Raw genomic sequence first — 18644 nt, 5'->3', positions numbered from 1 at the left:
AAAATGTGAAATTGTTTTGGAAAAAGTTAAACGGAAAAACAAGAATTGAAACTTTTGGTCAGTCAAATATGAGAATCTCACTAGTTGGAGAACGTCTGGCCAATTAATCGCTCGCAAGTTGAATTATAACACTTTGCTGTCCTATTCCCGTGAAAATTCTTGATCTGCGCGCACGGTGCTTTAAAGGCGCAAGGAAAAGCTTAGCACTCGTGTAAGGTGCCTTAGAATAGCTTTATATGCATCATGTTTTCCATATCATTTTAACCCAAGATGTCCCTGTTGAATACGAGGTTTACTCTTCCAACTTGCAAGTAAAAACTGAACAGCGTCCTGCTTTCTGTATCCTGTTGAGATTGATGCTTCAGGTAGGTGTGGCGTATGGGCTGTCTCGTTCTTCTCCAAACTTAGGTAGATATTGAAAGTGTACGATGAATTTATATGATAAGTGACTCACCTGCAATTTTTCTTCATCACTTCAGCACAGTTGTCGTATTTTGTTTGAAATAGTTCGTTTCGTAAAAACGCAGAAAAATAGAACAATTTCAAAGACTAGCCCCCAGCTCCAAGAGGTTTTTTTTTTACAATATGATTTTAAAAAATTAAATTTTGCTGCCAGCTGATGAAAAGTGCAAACGGCATTAATGTATGTGCTGTTCCAAAGGGTAACACATGGCCGTAAAACAGGCACGTGTGTATATTATAGCACTGAATGCGTTGTAGTAAATAAGTCTATAAATCCTTCGTTCTGCTACTCTCTATAAATTCCTTGCTACAAGAAAACACTGCGAACGATTTACCATTAACTCTCTTTTGACAGATAAACAAAAGGTTACCGTTCTGTCCAGCTAATAATTAGTAAAGCAAGGTTGCTTCACCGCTGCTTCCCTAGAAACAAACATGTTCACAACCTTACACACTTCCCAAATCATTGGGATCGTCTCATAAACAGTTTTAACTCTATGGCATCTGTCTGTAAGTGAATTCACTCTTACACTGATCAATTCCATCATTTCAAGAAATAAAACTACAACGATGATTAGTAAAACCTACCACCAAAATAAGGGAACAAAAAGTTGCTATCGATTTCCATTTCAAAGGTAACTGAGCCACAACCACCTAAATTCTAGTCTAGAAATGAAGCTTCAGGAGTTAAACAACAGAAAATCTTACCATCACAAATTCGCCTGTCATCATTCAGCATTCTTCCATCACGTTAACCTGTCTCCTCCTCGCCCTAACTAGGTTTTACCTCACGTTTTCAGGTCAATGAAGCATCAAGGTAGGAGAAGTGATTTTGCTGACAACTTATTGCCCGCAGATTCTTGGAAAGGGTGGGAGTGGGGGATGGGTGGGTGAGGAGGGGGTGTCATCCTTTTCATAGTCTTCTGGAATAACTCGGTTGGCTTGCCTTGACTTTAGTGCATCACGCATGCTTGGAGTCCCAGATGATGAATTCGTAATGTTCTGGTCAATGAGCGGGCAATATTGGTATCGGTATGTAGAAACCACGTAACATCCGTATTATGAGCAACCCTGTCGAAGAACAAAAAGGAGCTGATTATGTAATGACTTGAGAAATAAGCAGACTTGCAACTATTGATAAAAAATGCTGCCACAGTTACAGAAATTTTTTAGCCAAGGCTGAACTCTGGTTGCCATTCTAGATCCTACCGTGAAACTGCAGCGGAAGGTTACAACCGCTTGGCCGATGAAGATCTGGGTAAGAAATAAGGGCTGCTCTTTATTAACGTGTAATGTTTGTCAAGTTTTTCCAAGAACGTTATCTCAGCTAAATTTTGAAAGCAATTTTTATGCTCCAAATATTTAATAACATTATCGAAAAGGAAATTTTTAATGCTTTAAATTGATATAAAGTTTTTGCGGATTTGTGGGTAAAATTAAGCTTTCAGTGCTGGTAAAAAGAACACCTGTCGTGTGTAGATGCTTTGCGCAAAATAAATTCAATTTGAGGGACTGTAACCAGAGCTCGAAGTCAGCGTGATAAGGGTTAAGAAACTCAGGAAGCTAAAAATGGCCCTTTCGAAAAGGGACCTCTGATGGACGGGGCGGGGAGAGGAAGTTCTTGATTTTTCATCACATTCCTCTGAAAAAAAACTTGTTGCTCCAAATCTTTCTCCCTCTTATTTTCTTTCCTTTTCTTTTCTCTTTAGCATTCTTATCTCGCCCTCTGATTTGGCAGAATTAGTTTCATATCTTAAAACTTTAAGCTAACAACTTTTGTTTGTATGGACGTTTGTCAAACTGCAGACTTTGTTAAGTCCCAGTTATACTTAAGAGGCAGTCCCTGTAAAAGCGGTCCGATAGCTTCGGTTCAAAAAGTCGATTTCTTTCAAACTTTGACCATGGTCTAAGTCTAAAAGTATTCGGAACCACCTTGGGTTTTCGAAATATTGTACACTAACTTTTTTCCGAACGAAAATCGCTTCAGCGCTCAAAGGCCCGTTTTTAACAGCGCCGATCTTCACAAAAGAAAAATCGAGTTTCTCTTATATTAAAAAAACATTGTTTATTTCATCTCTACGTGAGATCTTCACAAATGGCACAAATTGAATTATTCATCGTTCCACAAATATCTTGTTTGAGGAATTTGTTTTGTCTCCCATATGACCGTAATTATGCAAGTTTTATCCCGGTTCAGCGCTAAATTCAAACTTCTTCCCAATGATATTTTTATTCAGACTAACTAAAATAGGGTAGAGGAGTATGGAAATATAAAAATATGTTGAGGTTTCGGGATTTTCTAGTACAGCCGGTCAAGTTAACATTAATATACACATTTTGGAAAATTCCACACAACAATGCACAAAAAGCAGACTTAATTATTTACAAAAATTACGTCTGCAATCCATGGTTGACGCCTGAATTGAGCACTTTTAAGCTTTCCGTGCTTGATGATACTGCTTTTTCAGAGACTGCCTCTTAATATGCCTCAAAGAATTTCGCACTCTATTCCGTACCGTTTGAGTGGATCATGTCAATTTCATTTGACGCGAATTTTCCAATTTAGGTGTTAAGTCGACTCCCGCAATTGTGGACACCCTTGGGGTGGGGGGGGGGGAGATTTGGTGTCCGTAATAGCGGAGTACAAGAGGAAGAAGATTGTTTTGTCTCTAAACTTATGAAGTAATATGTAAGTACACAAACATAAAGTTCCTAACGTAGTCTCACGAACCGGACAAAGATCCGGCTGCAAGAAGAAAATTCTTTCTCTTTGGCCATCGTCGCTTGATAAGAAATAGCACACAAACTGCAGTTACAAACATGACTGCAAAACGCATGTTGGAAAACAAGATTAGTAAACTTTTCTTGACGTTTCGTATGTTTCGACATACATCTTCAGAAGTGACAGTTAATAACACACGTGGTGACTAAGTTTAAATTTAAGATAAGTAACTAATTAACAAAACAACGAACAAAAGTTGAGAAGACAAAAAATTTTCATATATAAAGATGCCAACTTATACAGATAAAGCTTATCGCTGCTGACATTATCGTTTACAGTAGGTTTAAGTTCTTGAATTAATAGAGTCCCCTTTATCTTGCAATAGAGAGATTTAGCAAGAGGACGGGAACGTCATTTCAGAACGAGAGAGCGCGCGGAAGAGTCTGGACGCGACACTATTCGACTTCCGTTGTTAGTCTTGCCGTTCTCCCAAACAAGTTCAGGACGTCACTTCGCTGGTTTTCCCGTCGCGATCAGAACGTCTGAGATTTCCGTTAATTGTGCACTTGTAAATCGATCCAAACGAGATAATACTGTTTGGAAGTATTTCAAAACTCTTGTTCAGGATAATTGGGTACCTTTCTTTGTTTTAATCGGTGTAGTTTTGAAAACTTGCCGCTTCAATATGCTGGATTCCCGAAAGGAAACTGGAACACAATCGTTGGCAAGCGATCCAAGATTTCAAGACTCAGTTTGCTTTTGAATGAGCAAGGCTTTAGACAATAAAAGGGCTTTTCTTTAATACATTTCCTTAAGCCTATGTGAAAACTCTAAGAACTGGATGCTGTTGAATTTTATCGTAAATCGAGCCATCAATAACCATGCTGCATGTTGAACTTCGGAGCGGTCAATCAAATGAACTATCACGAAGCTTACATACCGTAAAAATTTTTTATTTATTTGTTGTCGTTGTTGTTTTTACCGATAATGAATGAATGCTTTGTGGAATGAAGTCAGAGATAAAGAATATGAGAATTTTCTCGGGTTTGCACTTTTTTATCAAGAAAGTCGTGCTCACGCAAAATGACAATCAATTTTATTTTGACACGACTTTCTAAATCAAGTAATATAATTCAGTCTTGAACAACTTCGTCGGAAAAGGAAGAAACATAACAAAAGAAAACAAACAAAAAACCGAAACCAAGTCTTAGGATAAGCCTAACCGTTTCATGGGTGACTTGCATGAATTCTTTCAGCGTTAAACACGAACTCTTCATAAACAACTTTGTAGTTGGGTCGTCGCTTGGTTTCTACATGGTTTCGCCATAATCCCTTTCAAAATGCTTTGCACCTCTAAGTATTTAATGTTCAAAAGACATGTACCGTCATGAATGAATAGAAATATTCAGTAAACAAGGGAAAAAACGATGATGATTTCCAAATCTCACTTCGTAAAATTGCGAAGAAAGATGAGCAGTGCTAAGATCTAATGGCACGAAACGAAAAGTCAGCAACACAAATCGCAAAAAAAAAAATGTAATGGGCTCTAAAATTCGATACAAGAATTAACAGACACGAGTCTTACCTGGAATGGATCAAGTATAGAGTTTAATCGCCCATGTGGTTCGTATATTATTATAGTCATCTAGCTTTATGCAACTACAATTATCCTCTGTTTGCGCTTGTTGCATCACTCTCAAAGAGGATAGTTTCGTTGTCCTTAAAGCTGTTTGTGAAAATGAAAATTTGTGTTGACGATCTTTGAAAAGCCGAATTTAGGCTATTGAAGAATAGATATTGCGCTGACGTCTGGTTGCAACGACTGCTAAATCACTTCTGGAACATAACGGGGCGACGTTCTCGACCCAGTTTCTTACTGGTATTTTTGCTGCGCGCGCCGTTGTCAACTGACGTTCCCGTCTTCTTGCTAAATCTCTCTAATGAGTATCAGGACGACCTTTTGCTAATATCTCAAAGTGGTCTTATTTCATGTTGTGACTAGTTGACGTGACGGGCACTTGTGCGTCCTTTAAATTAAAATGTTCAATTTTCCTTTCATGCAATCCACGTTTTGTTTTTCTAATGCAAAACTCCGGGCAGTCCCAACAGCTAGCCTTACAAACAGCCTTTGACATTTGGGAATGGATGATCTTGTATTTGCACGGAAAGAAGGACTTGATGCGATAAGCGCTAGCGCTCTGAAAAATCACAATAAGATCAATGCAACCATAAAATTTATTTGGTTATATCAACTAAGTTGAAATTGTAAATAGGCCACCGTAACGAATAAAAAAGCTGACGTTTCGAGCGTTAGCCCTTCATCTGAGCGTTAGCCCTTTCGAGCGTTAGCCCTTCGCTCTGACGAACAGCTAACGCTCGAAACGTCAGCTTTTTTATTCGTTACGGTGGCCAATTTACAATTTCAACTTAGTTGATATAACCAAATTACCTTGTTACCCCCACCGACGCAGCAGCACAGTTTATTTAGAAACTTTCAGCCTTTATTCATAAAATTTTTTAATACAGGTCTTAAGTGGTTTGGTAACAATTTTACTTTGCATCCCTAAAAAAGGTAAAACTAAGACTGTTTTCTTTTTGAGAGCTGAGGTGGTTGGATCAATTGGTCTGTTTTGCTGTCTGCTCAAAACATCATTGATGCTGTAATTTACAACTCCAGCAGGATAACCATTCTGTAGCAACAATTTCCTCAGTTCACCCAGACAGGATCGCAAAAGAGAAGGTGACGAACAGATGCGAAAGCTACGAAAAGTGAGTGTGCTGACGAGGTTTACTTTGTATTTTTTAGGTGTGAAGGAATCCCATTTTGTGTACAGGCCGGTAAATGTCTTCTTTCGGTAAATAGATGTCGAGAAAGTGTGATCGTGTCGTTTGATGAGGATGTCCAAGAAAGGGATTGTACTGTTCTCTTCAAATTCATCGGTGAATTTGATATTTGCGTGACAGTTATTGAGGTTATAAAAGAATTTCTTCCAATAGATTTATTGCTCAGCTCGATCGCTCGCTCGCTCCAGATGCCGCAGTAAGCTTAAGTTGAGAGTCTGTATGATGAGAAATGCCTGATACTAAATAACTTAGCGTTCCAGCAAAGAATTACTCTTCGGGTTCCACGCACTGACCGTCATGTTGGCAGGCGCACATTCTAACGGTTGGACTCCAACTGGCGCTTGCGCCTTTGTCATCGGTAGTAACAAAGGTCATATTGAACTACAAAGAAAAATATTCTTTGGATAATTTTTCCCTTTCTCGTTTAGCCAGTATCACTCTTGTTAAGCAAATCTAAATCGTAATTTTTCACCCTTTATTGCTTTTGCTTGTTGAGCTAATAGGTAATTTTATTTCACAGGAAGAATTTCCCGATATGTATATGGACTACATGCTGTCCAATTTGGAAATAACAGGATGAAGAAAAATTCTGTAGACAACCAAAATTGGACGAGGCCATAGGCTGAGTCCAATTTAGCTCTCAGAGGAATTTTTCTAATTCAATTTATTCAAAAATTGGACAAGCATGTAGTCCTCCTACCTACTAACAACAAAGCTAGTCGGTTATAATTAGGCATTGCTCAGTCAAGCCATTATTCTTTAATTTTTTAAAACTATCCAAATAAAGATTAATTTGGATAGTTACAAACTATCCAAGTAAATCCTTAACTGCACAAAGGGTTGCGTGCGTTTTCTGGACTAATCATAGTCCTGGATGAATTTTGATGATTAATCATAACTTGCTCTGAAGACTATGGTGCATAACGACAGTTTGCTAAAATTACAGAAGTGATTCATATATTTCTTTTTTTAAATCTTCAAGCCGACTGCACTGTAGGTGGGCATGGTTACGGGACCTAATGGCAATAAAGATAGTGCGTGGACATATTGAACAGAAGGGGTTTTCAATCAATGAATTTACCTTTTGTGATGACGCTACAGGCCAATAAAACGACAGCATGTTTCCAGTTTGGTTCCAAGAGGCTCCTACAGGTTTGTTAATCACTTGAAACGTGATAGTGCCCTCGTCCACAGCTGCAATATTCAGCTCAACTGTTTCATTAAGTATGGCATTTATTACATTTGAACCGTTTACTATTTTAGGCGGGAAGTTGTCTGCAAAGATAGGAAAAAAAGAAATGTGCTGATCTCAAGAGATTAAAGCTGGTATTATTTAAGTTGAACAGCGGTAGAGTCGGAGTCGTCTGAACATCGCCAAAGCGTCTTATGTTTAATACATATACATCTATTCGTGTTTTCTAATCACATGTGTTGTTAAAGAAGGATTTGTTCAAATACCACTCGTTTTCCCGCCCTATTGTGGATTTGCCGTTGAGGATACTTTTTTTTTCCTGTAGCGGCCGTCTTGGTTTGTTATGTTTGGAGTTTGAAATAAATTGCTTTATTTGACGACTTCTTCCTGCTTACACAACTACTCTGGTATCGAAACATATTTATCAGGTCAGTCCAACGCATTTTTTCAAGTATGCTCCTGGTAACAAGCTACAAAACATCTGCCCGTGTCACAAACCTGGACCCTGCGTGAAATCATAGCAATACTAGACTAAAAGGGCTTGAATTTTAGCAATACTAGACTAAAAGGGCTTGAAATTTAGCAATAATAGACTAAAAGGGCTTGAAATTTAGCAATACTAGACTAAAAGGGTTTGAATTTTAGCAATACTAGACTAAAAGGGCTTGAATTTTAGCAATAATAGACTAAAAGGGCTTGAATTTTAGCAATACTAGACTAAAAGGGCTTGAATTTTAGCAATACTAGACTAAAAGGGCTTGAATTTTAGCAATAATAGACTAAAAGGGCTTGAATTTTAGCAATAATAGACTAAAAGGGCTTGAATTTTAGCAATACTAGACTAAAAGGGCTTGAATTTTAGCAATACTTGACTAAAAGGGCTTGAATTTTAGCAATACTAGACTAAAAGGGCTTGAATTTTAGCAATACTAGACTAAAAGGGCTTGAATTTTAGCAATACTAGACTAAAAGGGCTTGAAATTTAGCAATACTAGACTAAAAGGGCTTGAACTTTAGCAATACTAGACTAAAAGGGCTTGAATTTTTCAAAAAATTTTAAATGGGTGCCATTTTTTTCTCGAGGTGAAGACACAAGCGGAGAGGTTAAGCTAAAACCGTTTGCGACAGACCGTCTCTCAACAGGGGCACGAAATATATTTTGCACACTTTTTTTGTCCTAGCATATTTGAAGTTTGGCGGGAAACTGTTTTATTCGATTGCGTAAATGCATTTTGTGTAGACTGGGCTATCATAACGTCGATACACTGGGGGTTCCTCAACGATAGTTCGCTTAATAGGCGTTTCAACTAATCGATATTTTAAAAGGCCTTCAACAGTTTCAAAGTTACCACCTTATTGATTGAGATATACCGATGTATTTGCGACATGTGCAGAATTAAGTCAGCTCTGTTGCTCTTGCAAACGATTGTCGTTTTTGCGTATGGGAGCCAGTCTTTTAAAATTGTTTGCATTAAAGAGAGCAGGTCAAGCCACGCAGTAAGTCGAAGAGAAAAAAAAATTAAATGTAAGAAAACTTCAATGATTAAATCGACATTTTCTTACCCAGTGTGTTCGACTCATTCACCAGCTGGACACTTATACCTTTGGTCACCAGGCCCACAGACAAGTCGTTGGTGGAAGCCACGTCGAACAGGCACTCATGATCATCGCCGCATTCTGCTTCAGCTTTTTTTCTGAAGCTGTCGTTATGCCACGTGATGTTATCAACAAACATGGGCTCAAAAACAGGATACGAATAATTGGCCACGCTTTCATTATCAGCATAAGTGAAAAGAGACTGGAATTGGTTGATTTTCCCTAAAAGATATTAACATTAAGTAAGGCTAGAATTGGTGAGGCAAATTTACATGATACGAGATTATGTAAAGGTAAGACGAGTCAAGTTAAAACGGAAACAAAAATATATCACACTTTTGTCCGCCTTTTGGACAAATGTAGCAAACTTTTAATTTTGACTTCTCCTCTGTTTCTTAATTTTACCGCTAAACGTACTCACTTTTAACTATACAACTTGGTGAATGTAGGGTTGCTATTAGCGGAAAGTTTTGTGTTTCAAAATGTGCTAGAAACTTTTCCTAAGAGTGGCGAATGCATGTGGAAGGGTTAGTCTTCCCTTGAGCTAAGTTGCCCATATTGCCGGGGCCTTATCCAAATTTACAGTTTATCAAACAACCAGAGATCTCAGAGATCTCGTCTCTCCTCCTTAATGAGATTGTGGTCCGTTCGTGGTTACCCTCAACATTTCTTAAGCTTTCCCCAAAGGTTCACCGGTAATCATTTATGTTTTGTGAGACTGGTGTCTCCTCCAGTTGCAAATTCTCTTTTAAAGAGCCTGGTCCTTAGCTGCGACACGACAACACAAAAACAAGTGACGATCATACGCAGCACAGGGTTAATCCTTAATCCTTGGCACTTGCTATCTATTCCTCATATTTTTGTTGCAATGAAGTTAATAAGTAGTATTCTACTTACATAGGACCCCAAATCCGTAGTGAATCTCTTTTAATGATGACGAAGATGACAAAACCATCCCATCAGGCAATGTGAAGTCATCGTAAGGGTCATCGTTCCACGTTCCCAACAAACCTTTCGTGGCGTTTTTTAAGATATCAGCAAGTGTTACAACGAACGACATCATTTCCTTCTTCTCACAGAACTGCACAGACGATGTCGACGGAAAAGAAACTTGGAAACAGTTTTCCTCTGGTATTGAGACCGAAAGATTTCCACCAACCTCCACAGTTCGATTTGTTAAGTTGCTATAGCCAAGGTAAGGCGCACCGTCTATCATTATGTTGAAACCACCTAACAATATCAAGTAGCAGGGGTTAGACTGTATTGACTCTAATCTGCAAAACTAGGTGTATCTGATAAAAATTAATTTATTTGAAAGAGGTTTAATTTCCTTTTCCTACATAACAAGCTCTTCATAGCCTGCTCACCTCCGTCCTTCGCTCGAACCTCAATGGTGCTCGAATTTTCTTCTTTCGCAGCTCCTGCTGAAAATATGGTTGCTGTGGTTGAATTTCCCTGAGCAAGTTTTGTTCTGGCCTGAAGTTGAAATGCTCCGTTTTGTGCATCGATCATAGTGTATTCACCAAGGCCGTTAAAAGTGTAGTTACCACCATCCAGTGACTTGATATGAGGATCACCCCAGAACCATCCTGTATCAAAAGAGAAACATTCCTCTGAGTTGGCTTAATATTGCAAAGAATCTGAACTATAAAGAGTAATTGGTTTGAGCTCAAGAGTAACAGTTTATAACGTTCTTTCTAGAAAACTCTCTAATATCCAACATTTCAGAAAGATAATTAAACCAAGAAAGCATTTACAGGAGATTACAGTTACGAAAGGTAATTAAACCAAGAAAGCATTTACAGGAGATTACATTTACGAAAGGTAATTAAACCAAGAAAGCATTTACAGGAGATTACATTTACGAAAGGTAATTAAACCAAGAAAGCATTTACAGGAGATTACATTTACGAAAGGTAATTAAACCAAGAAAGCAGGAAATAACCTGACAATATTCAAATGAAATGGCACGAGATGCTACAACATGACTTGGTTCATCTATAATATAACTAACATCATAGCATGATCCGTCCGACCCCGCCTGCGCAATCCCATAGAAAGCCATAGCGAAAGCTGACGTGTGCAGGGCCAGACAGGTTGACGTGAGCCGGTCCGGACTGAAAAAGCCGACCGGCCCTGCTGCCCTGACTACGCTTTGTTGCAAAAACTTAAGAAAAATAGAGAAAAACCATTACGTTTTTAAAGAAATTTGAAGTTTCTTGTTCTGACTCGAAAAAATAAATGACTGCTCGTGTGTCAGCGTGTATCCGTCTATCGCTTCGTATTTAGGTCGAAATTCTCAACACTTAATCGTCGTGTATAAATGTTTATTGACTAAGTTTGAGCAGGCCGGTCGGCCGGTCTGTGCGTAATGATCTGAAGCCAAATATTTTCCCGTCCGGCCCGACGACACCCAATCAATAAGTAAATATTATGTAAAGCTCACGTCTAATTGGAGGCCTATACAGTGAGCAGCTGTCAGACGGACGATAAGTATAGAACAAATTGCAGAAAGGTAGATCTACACAGCAATACTGGTAAGCCTGTTCGTCTGTGTAAAAGGTTTGAACCTTATTGTACCAGTAATAGAAAACTCGGCACTTGTACTCGTCCACCGTCAGGAGGGCCCTGCTTGAGGGAGGCCCAGTCTTCCCATTGCGTGGAGTAACAGCACTGTTGTCTCATCCGAACACCTACTAGTCCAGTACTCCTGATGTAGAGAAAAAGGAACCTGGATCGCCTGGACTGAAAACACCAGTCTAGCCATGAGTTCCACCAATTCCATCTGAATCGTCCCCGATCAAACCATGCCTGCCAAGCAGTACAGGGGCAGGCCATTTCCCGGTTTGATTTTATGAGTCGGTCATACCAGTAAAGGAATCCCGAACATTCGTTAAGAATGACCCAACTAAAGCATTTCTTCAGTGTACCTTGTCCATCGCTGTCTTCAATTCTCCAAAAGTATCTTCCCAGCAAACCTGTGTTTCCTTCCTTCTTATCGAGATAATACATTCCAAATGTGCCAGAACTACGATCAGAAACATTTACCTCAAAAACCTCCTTTCGTTATCGTCATTTTTATCAATCAAATTATAACCTCGAGATTTTTATTGGTTGACAGTTGATTAAGGTGATTCCGGAATGATCTCTCGCGAAAAGAAATCGATAGCAAATAAATTCAATCTTATTAAACGTTTGAAGTTTTCCTCCAGTAGGATGTCGATTAAATGGACGATTCGTTTGAGGCCTTGAGCTATTGCATTACATTTTTGTTCCAAGCTTTCGCCGATCTACGGCATAGTCAGCGAATGTTTGATGCCGCGGTCGGGGAAAACTTGGAACAAAACGAAATGCATTAGCTCAAGATCTCAACAGAATCGCCTATTTAATTGTTCTTATATAGATTAACTGGTTGGTGAAAACTTAGCAACAAGATAGGTGTAAATATTATTAAATAATGGTGAATGATTTTAGGCAATCAGCCGGTGTTCTTTGTGTTTTCATACGCCATTGGCTGATAGAGATTTTTTCGGATATTCAGCACTTTAACATTGAATACAAAATTAACCAGTTTCTATTCAAGTTTTATTTATCTTACCCTTTCATATTGATATAATCTTTGCCATCGTTCCCTGCATTCCAGCCGGCTACAGGAAGACCATAGTAGTTGGTCCAGTATCGGTAGTAATTCCTGCAAATGGTCAATAAGAAACTTAATGTTACCTTTTTTACTCAATTGTTTTCACGGTTTCAGGAATCTCTGGCTCTTAGGTGATGTGCTCACTTCCATAGCAAACTATGACATATTTCTACATTGGAGATCCGTGACAAAAAGTAAGGATGTTGAATAGGAAGAATTGGAAAGAGCGCCAATTTGAAACAGTAAGAAGTGATACAAATGACCATAGTGTAATGTAAATGAAGGCGTTTGATATAACTTGGAGTGTGTTCCTCTGGAAATGGATAAAATTTGCAGAAATACTTCAGAATTGTATATTTTGAGCCACACATAATTGTTTCCTGATGCTAGGATTTGACAAGGTCGTCTAACCAACAACTCAAACACTGTAAAGTAAAATTGATCTTAGTAATTATCTGTCGTTAAGTTACTGTTATCTTTGCGTTATAATATTTACAAATAAAGTGTAAAATGCTTACTCGAGGACATCTTACATTTTGGTACACGTATGGACAGAGATTTTCCCAAGTCACAACGAGGACCCAAGTGGCCTCAAAGTCGCCAAATCCTCCTGAGTAGCTATGTACATGCTTTGAAGCCATATCCAGAATTTCATTTGATGCTTCTTTGGTTTGGCTGTACACTTGATAATTAACAAATGGTAAACACCACAGCGTACACTATTGAGTTATGGATGCACGCGGGAGGTTGCTAAGCACGAAAGAAGCGTAAGAGTCGCTCGAGGCGATAGCCGAGAGCGACTCTAGCTTCTTGAGTGCTTAGCAAACCTCCCAAGTGCATCCATAACTCAATAGTGTACGGTGTGGTGTTTACCATTTGTTTTATAACATAACATTGATACATTGTAGCTAAAGAGTTCCCTTTTATTTAACAAATCTTACGTGACCAGAAAAAACAAGCGCGCGCGGAAAAATAGTCTTTGCATTTGCTCACGTCAACAGCGTACACCCATGGGCAAATAAGGGACGCTAAATTGACCAATCAGAGCGCGCGCTTTACTTTGGTTTTTTTTATGTTATAATAAACCTTTGAATGACCGTATCTGAAGGAAAAATATGTCTCGGTTGTGGCCCAGAAGGGCACAATAATACCCATGCTTCTCAACCACCGGTAGATACCAAATTTCCGAGGCCACCACCAGCTCCACTCATAATTTAACTGGATGACACCATTCCGGCAAATCTAAAAATAGGGGAAAAGGGATGATAGATATGAGCAGGTTTATAACATTGCAAGTTAAATACCAGAATAAGTATTACTTCGGTAAATTACTCTCACCCTCGGCTGTCGAGTATCATCTGGCAAAAAAAGAAAAAAAAAATGAAAAAGATGAATCGAAAAACCGGCTGTTCTTTAACTGAGGTGTAGCACATTTGCATTTGATGCACAATGCAGGTATTTTGTGATGATGTACTAGAAAATAACCATATCTTGAAGTTGAAATTAAAGACTAGAAAGAACAAAAAAAATTCGGTAATGTTTCTAATAGGACAGTTTTATACTCAGGTATAATTTGTAATGCCTTTCTGTGAAAAACGGAAATCCAGTCCAATCTGTGTTGATCCTCAAACATTAGTAGGAGTAGAAAGAAGTATCTTCAAGACGAAGTTCATTATCTTTCTGAGATGGACCGTAAGGATACAAGTTGCTCGGGAGTGGGGTTGCTTTGAATTAAAACATGAATGAAATAAGATGTACATCAGTGACTTATTCAATGAATTTCTCGTACTTTACTATTATATAGCATAATTCACAACAGAGAATGAAGCTAGTTATAGCTACGCTTCCACGCACGCAATCAAACAAATGTATTTAGAATATATATCTCTTCAGTGACGCGAATGTTTAAGTAAAAGGTTTTAAGTGCACTTCATACCCTTAAGGGTAAAGAGCTTTGGATAAGTTCGGTCGGCCGTCGATCGAACACCGGACTTTGTTTGACCTTGTTGCTATGCGAGTGCAACAAGTAAACAATGAACAATACTTCTACAGGCGCAATCAACAAATATATTTGGACTCAATGGCTCTTAAGTTAACTACGCTCAGCTTATAAGGGCATTTTATGCTCCACAGGGTAAAAATCCAAGGCTGCTTTTTCAAACACGATTGCCCATCGATCGATCGACGGACTTTGTTTGATTTTGTTCCTTTGCGAGTGCAACAAGGGAATAATAAACAATACTTCTACTCACGTGGTCAACTAATATACAGAATAAATAGCTCTTTAACGACGCAAATTTTTAATAAAAAGGCTCTAAGGCAATTCTTACTCTACACAGCAAGAAGCCGTGGATGGGTTGGAAGGTTTTTTCAAACACGGTCGGCCATCGATCGAACAACGGGCTTTGTTTGACTTTGTTGCTATGCGATTGCAACAAGTGAATAACGAACAACACTTCTCTGCGTGTAATCAAACAAATACATTCCGCTCATTAACTACGCAATTATTTATATTAAGGGGTTTTACAGCCGGTTCACACTCTAAAAGTTTTTCAAACACGATCGATCATCGATGGAAAACGGAGTTTGCTTAGGTATGACTTTGTTGCGATGTGTGGGGGGAAGAGAGATTAGGGAGAGCAACGGACAATTTCAAACGATACTAACCTACGAACACCTGTGAATATATCACACATAAAAGAATGTTCCTACGGTAATTTGTAAATATATTTCAGACCTCTGTTCAACAATTATTTTTGAAGTTGACGAACTGACATATAAGCGTTGGCGAACCGACATTGGCGAACTCCGACATTGGCGAACCGACTTCATACGTAGCTAACTGCCCCAAATGTTGTCACACCCGATCTAACGCTTGGCGGTGGCGATATCTCGCCGACCGCAAACGATATATCGCTAAGCTGTAAGGATGTATCGCTAAGTGTAAATGAGATATCGTTAGACGGCAGTGATACCTTGTCGGATGTAAACGATATATCAGGGAGGCGAAAACGATATATCGCTGAACTGCAAAAAAATATATTGCTGTGCTCAAACGATTTATCTCTGAGATCAAACGATATATCGCTCAGGAAAACGACGGATCGCTCAGCGAAACGATATATCGCGCAAGGAAAACGATAATTCACTAGGAGCTCAGCGATATATCGCGGGTGTTAAAACAATAGCTCTGCGATATATCGCCGATATATCGTTCCGAATGAAATATCGCTAAAACATCGCCGATATATCGCGATAATTGCGATATTCGGCGATTATCGTTTGCATTACCTTTGCCCAATACTATAACTAGTTTAAGCCTAAAAATGGTTCTTATATAAGGTGGATTTGATGACTAGATCCTTGTCAGCCACTTTCTCAGTTTCTCCGTACACTGTGTTATTGCACAATTGTTGTAGTATAAGCCAACTAGATAAAAGTACACAAGGCAGACTTCCTTCTTTACTGAAGGTGCCATGCAAAATCAGATGTTATAATTAAAGCGAAATTAGTAACCTCTGTGTAGCAATATTTTGGTAGGTCTCAACAAATAAAAAGCAATTCAAACAGTGAAAAATCTCGACTCGTAACCTACATTTCCTTCGCTGCAATTGGCTTCAAGTAAAGGAATAAATTCTAATGAGAGTTTAAAGCCATCATTGGTATGGCTGTTGGTAATGCACTGGTTGTTCTAATTTATTCTATCAGTTTTATTGTGTAGGCATTGTAATACTTTTAGATATTCTGACGAAAGTAGATTTAGATTTGATAAATTCATTTGAAAAGGCATAGGAGAATGCTTACTTTTGGCAGCTGGAGTTGAAGTGGCTGTAGAAAAAAATTAAAAAGAAACGTGATAATCAGTTTCAAAGTGTCTTATTTCTAATGTCAGAGTCAACGGCTCCGCATAATGTAATCTGAGGAATATGAGGATTGAAAATACATACCAGATGATGCGTCCTTACAGTAATGCAGTGTATGATGTGATACGTGTAAGAAAGCAACGTAACGCATCTTAGCTATGTTATGTATAGGGGAATCCTTGTTTACAATATTTGCCTCATTAGCATAAGCAATTCAGTTTCTGATGGAGCTAAAAATAAATCAGTTCTGAATATCGAAACGTCAAAGTACGATTAACTCGGCCAATGAATACGAGCCTGATGCATTGAATACTTTTTGTGCAACACGGGTTTAAAAACTCATAATTTTACATAGAATGTATGAGCTCATTAGCGCTTTTGCCACCCAGAAATTTTGCAGTTTTTGATGGACTATTTCTCCTTGAATATTACACCCAAAAAGCTAAAAATTTCACCATGTACTGAGGTTTTCTAGCTCTTTAGCTGCCTGAAGTCAATTTGTATCTAACATGCTTCCTTCTTTACGCAAAGCCGTATGCAAATGAGCAAAAATGTAAACAATGACGTCAGCATGAATCCGCCTATACGATGTAGTACTTACAGTGTGTTATGCTTTTTGTTCCTAAAAGTAATAACTTCGAAAGCTTTACAATAATTTCAGGAGCATATCGTTGGTATTAGATAGAACCAAGTGTAAGTAATGTAATGATACTTATCTCAAAATTGTAAACCGAGTAAAAGATAGTGGGAAGATTTGCTTTGAGCGTTGCTTTTAAAGGTGTGTACTTTTAAATTTGTTACAACTGTAAGCAAATAACTATTCTAAGTCACGAAGGAAAAGAACTGTAAGCACGTCTGCTTTTCATTGTTTGTTTTATTGTCTATTGAGCCCGACTCCAAAGAAATGGCTTTGGTGTAACCTAAAACGTCTATGTATCGAATAGTACTGTGGCGGAAACCCATAAATTAAGAGCCACTGACCGTAAGTGAATTCTTTGAGGCGCCAAAGCTAATTAAAATAACGTGTCAACAACAAATGACTCCTGTGATGTTTTTCGCGGCAGAACATCCCGTTAAAGTGCCTCGCGTCTTTTTCGCAGAGGTAAAATGAAGGTCAACTTCAGAGGCCTATGTAGAGGCCTACCATATATATTTAGTAATCATAATATACATCATCTTAAGCACTTATCCTTGTATTTGAATTCCTCCAATTCTCTATCTTTTCCCGGCATAAGCGGCGCGTCCAGCTTTAAAAGAGTTTGGGTTATTTTGTGAAAAATGCAATGGGAACCGCTGAGCAGCTGTTACGACTCATTTGAGGGCCTTTAAAAAGATCTGGTTTCAAACTATAACATCATATCAAAATACACATCATCTTTAAGCTTCATCCTTTCTTTGTTGGCCTGCCATAAACGACGCGTCCAGCTTGAGAAGAGTTCTGGCTAAAACTACGAAAAATCCCGTACTTACGCTTGGTGGAAAAAGTTCGTGTGTTAAAAGGTCTCTGTCACTTTAAATTGCGTTTGCATGTCAAGGGCCAATTCCCTGTTAACTAACTCGAGTATGTGAATATGATTTCTGACTATGAAATTACTCATCCTGCCATCGGCTGTGAACATAACTATTGCCATTTGTGTCGAATTTCTTAGGTAGATTGCAGTTTCGAATCTTTCTTAGTAACGTCAGTTGCCTCCTGAGAACGAATTTGTCACGGAGGAATAACGTGAGTCGAGCCAGCCCGTTAAACTTTTTAACTTTCGAAGGAACAGCAACAGACAGGGAATCCCCATTACAATCAACGAATATTTCACGCTATCTCGCTGCCACTGAAGAAGTTCACTCCAACGCGTCAAGATGCAAATGACTCAACTTTTGTTTTACGACCATGATGCAACGCAATCAGAGGGCGCATACCGCCTGGCCAGGAATATATCAAATGCAAAGCCTCTTGCGTGACAGCCGTTCAACGGATCGCATTTTTTGTCATTTTAGCCCGAACTCTTTGCAAGCTGGACGCGCCGCCTATCGCGGGCCAAGAAAAAACTTTGAGGAATTAGACTGCAAAGATAAAGTTCTTAGATGATATATATTTTGATTTATAAATATATCGTTAAAGACCGTTTTAAAGCCTTTATATGGGTCGTGACAGCTGTTTAGCGGTTCGCATTCCATTTTTGACGAAGTAGCCCAAACTCTTTGAAACCTGGATGCGCCGCTTATGGCGGGCCAAGATGAAGAACTGGAGGAATTAAAATAACAGGATAAACCTTATGGTGGTGTATATCATGATTTGGAAATTAGATATGGCAGACCTCTTTATAGGCC

General features: G+C 38.7%; 2 protein-coding genes across 2 annotated transcripts in view; both read right to left on the bottom strand.

Moving 5' to 3' along the window:
• The window catches only part of LOC111319142 (uncharacterized), a 131900-nt gene that overhangs the window by 83353 nt on the left and 29903 nt on the right, over positions 1 to 18644 (bottom strand). The window contains exons 6-9 of the mRNA XM_088753036.1: positions 16261 to 16284; positions 13795 to 13814; positions 13539 to 13698; positions 12975 to 13147 (exon numbers count right to left, since the gene is read on the bottom strand). Of these exons, the coding sequence (XP_088609162.1) occupies positions 12975 to 13147; positions 13539 to 13698; positions 13795 to 13814; positions 16261 to 16284 (377 nt within the window). The remainder of the gene's footprint in view (positions 1 to 12974; positions 13148 to 13538; positions 13699 to 13794; positions 13815 to 16260; positions 16285 to 18644) is intronic.
• LOC148736068 (mucin-like protein) lies at positions 3299 to 12827 on the bottom strand. The gene is made up of 9 exons (XM_088755726.1): positions 12799 to 12827; positions 12415 to 12507; positions 11747 to 11844; positions 11263 to 11496; positions 10184 to 10405; positions 9714 to 10046; positions 8784 to 9038; positions 7110 to 7303; positions 3299 to 6409 (listed from the first exon to the last, which is right to left on the bottom strand). The coding sequence occupies exons 1-9, from the start codon at positions 12825 to 12827 to the stop codon at positions 6296 to 6298; spliced, it is 1572 nt and encodes a 523-aa protein (XP_088611852.1). The 3' UTR covers positions 3299 to 6295.

This window comes from Stylophora pistillata, chromosome 3, assembly GCF_964205215.1.
Source record: "Stylophora pistillata chromosome 3, jaStyPist1.2, whole genome shotgun sequence".
Lineage (NCBI taxonomy): Eukaryota > Metazoa > Cnidaria > Anthozoa > Scleractinia > Pocilloporidae > Stylophora > Stylophora pistillata.
Note: the sequence above shows the minus strand (reverse complement) of the source record. Positions and strands in the feature narration are given on the sequence as shown.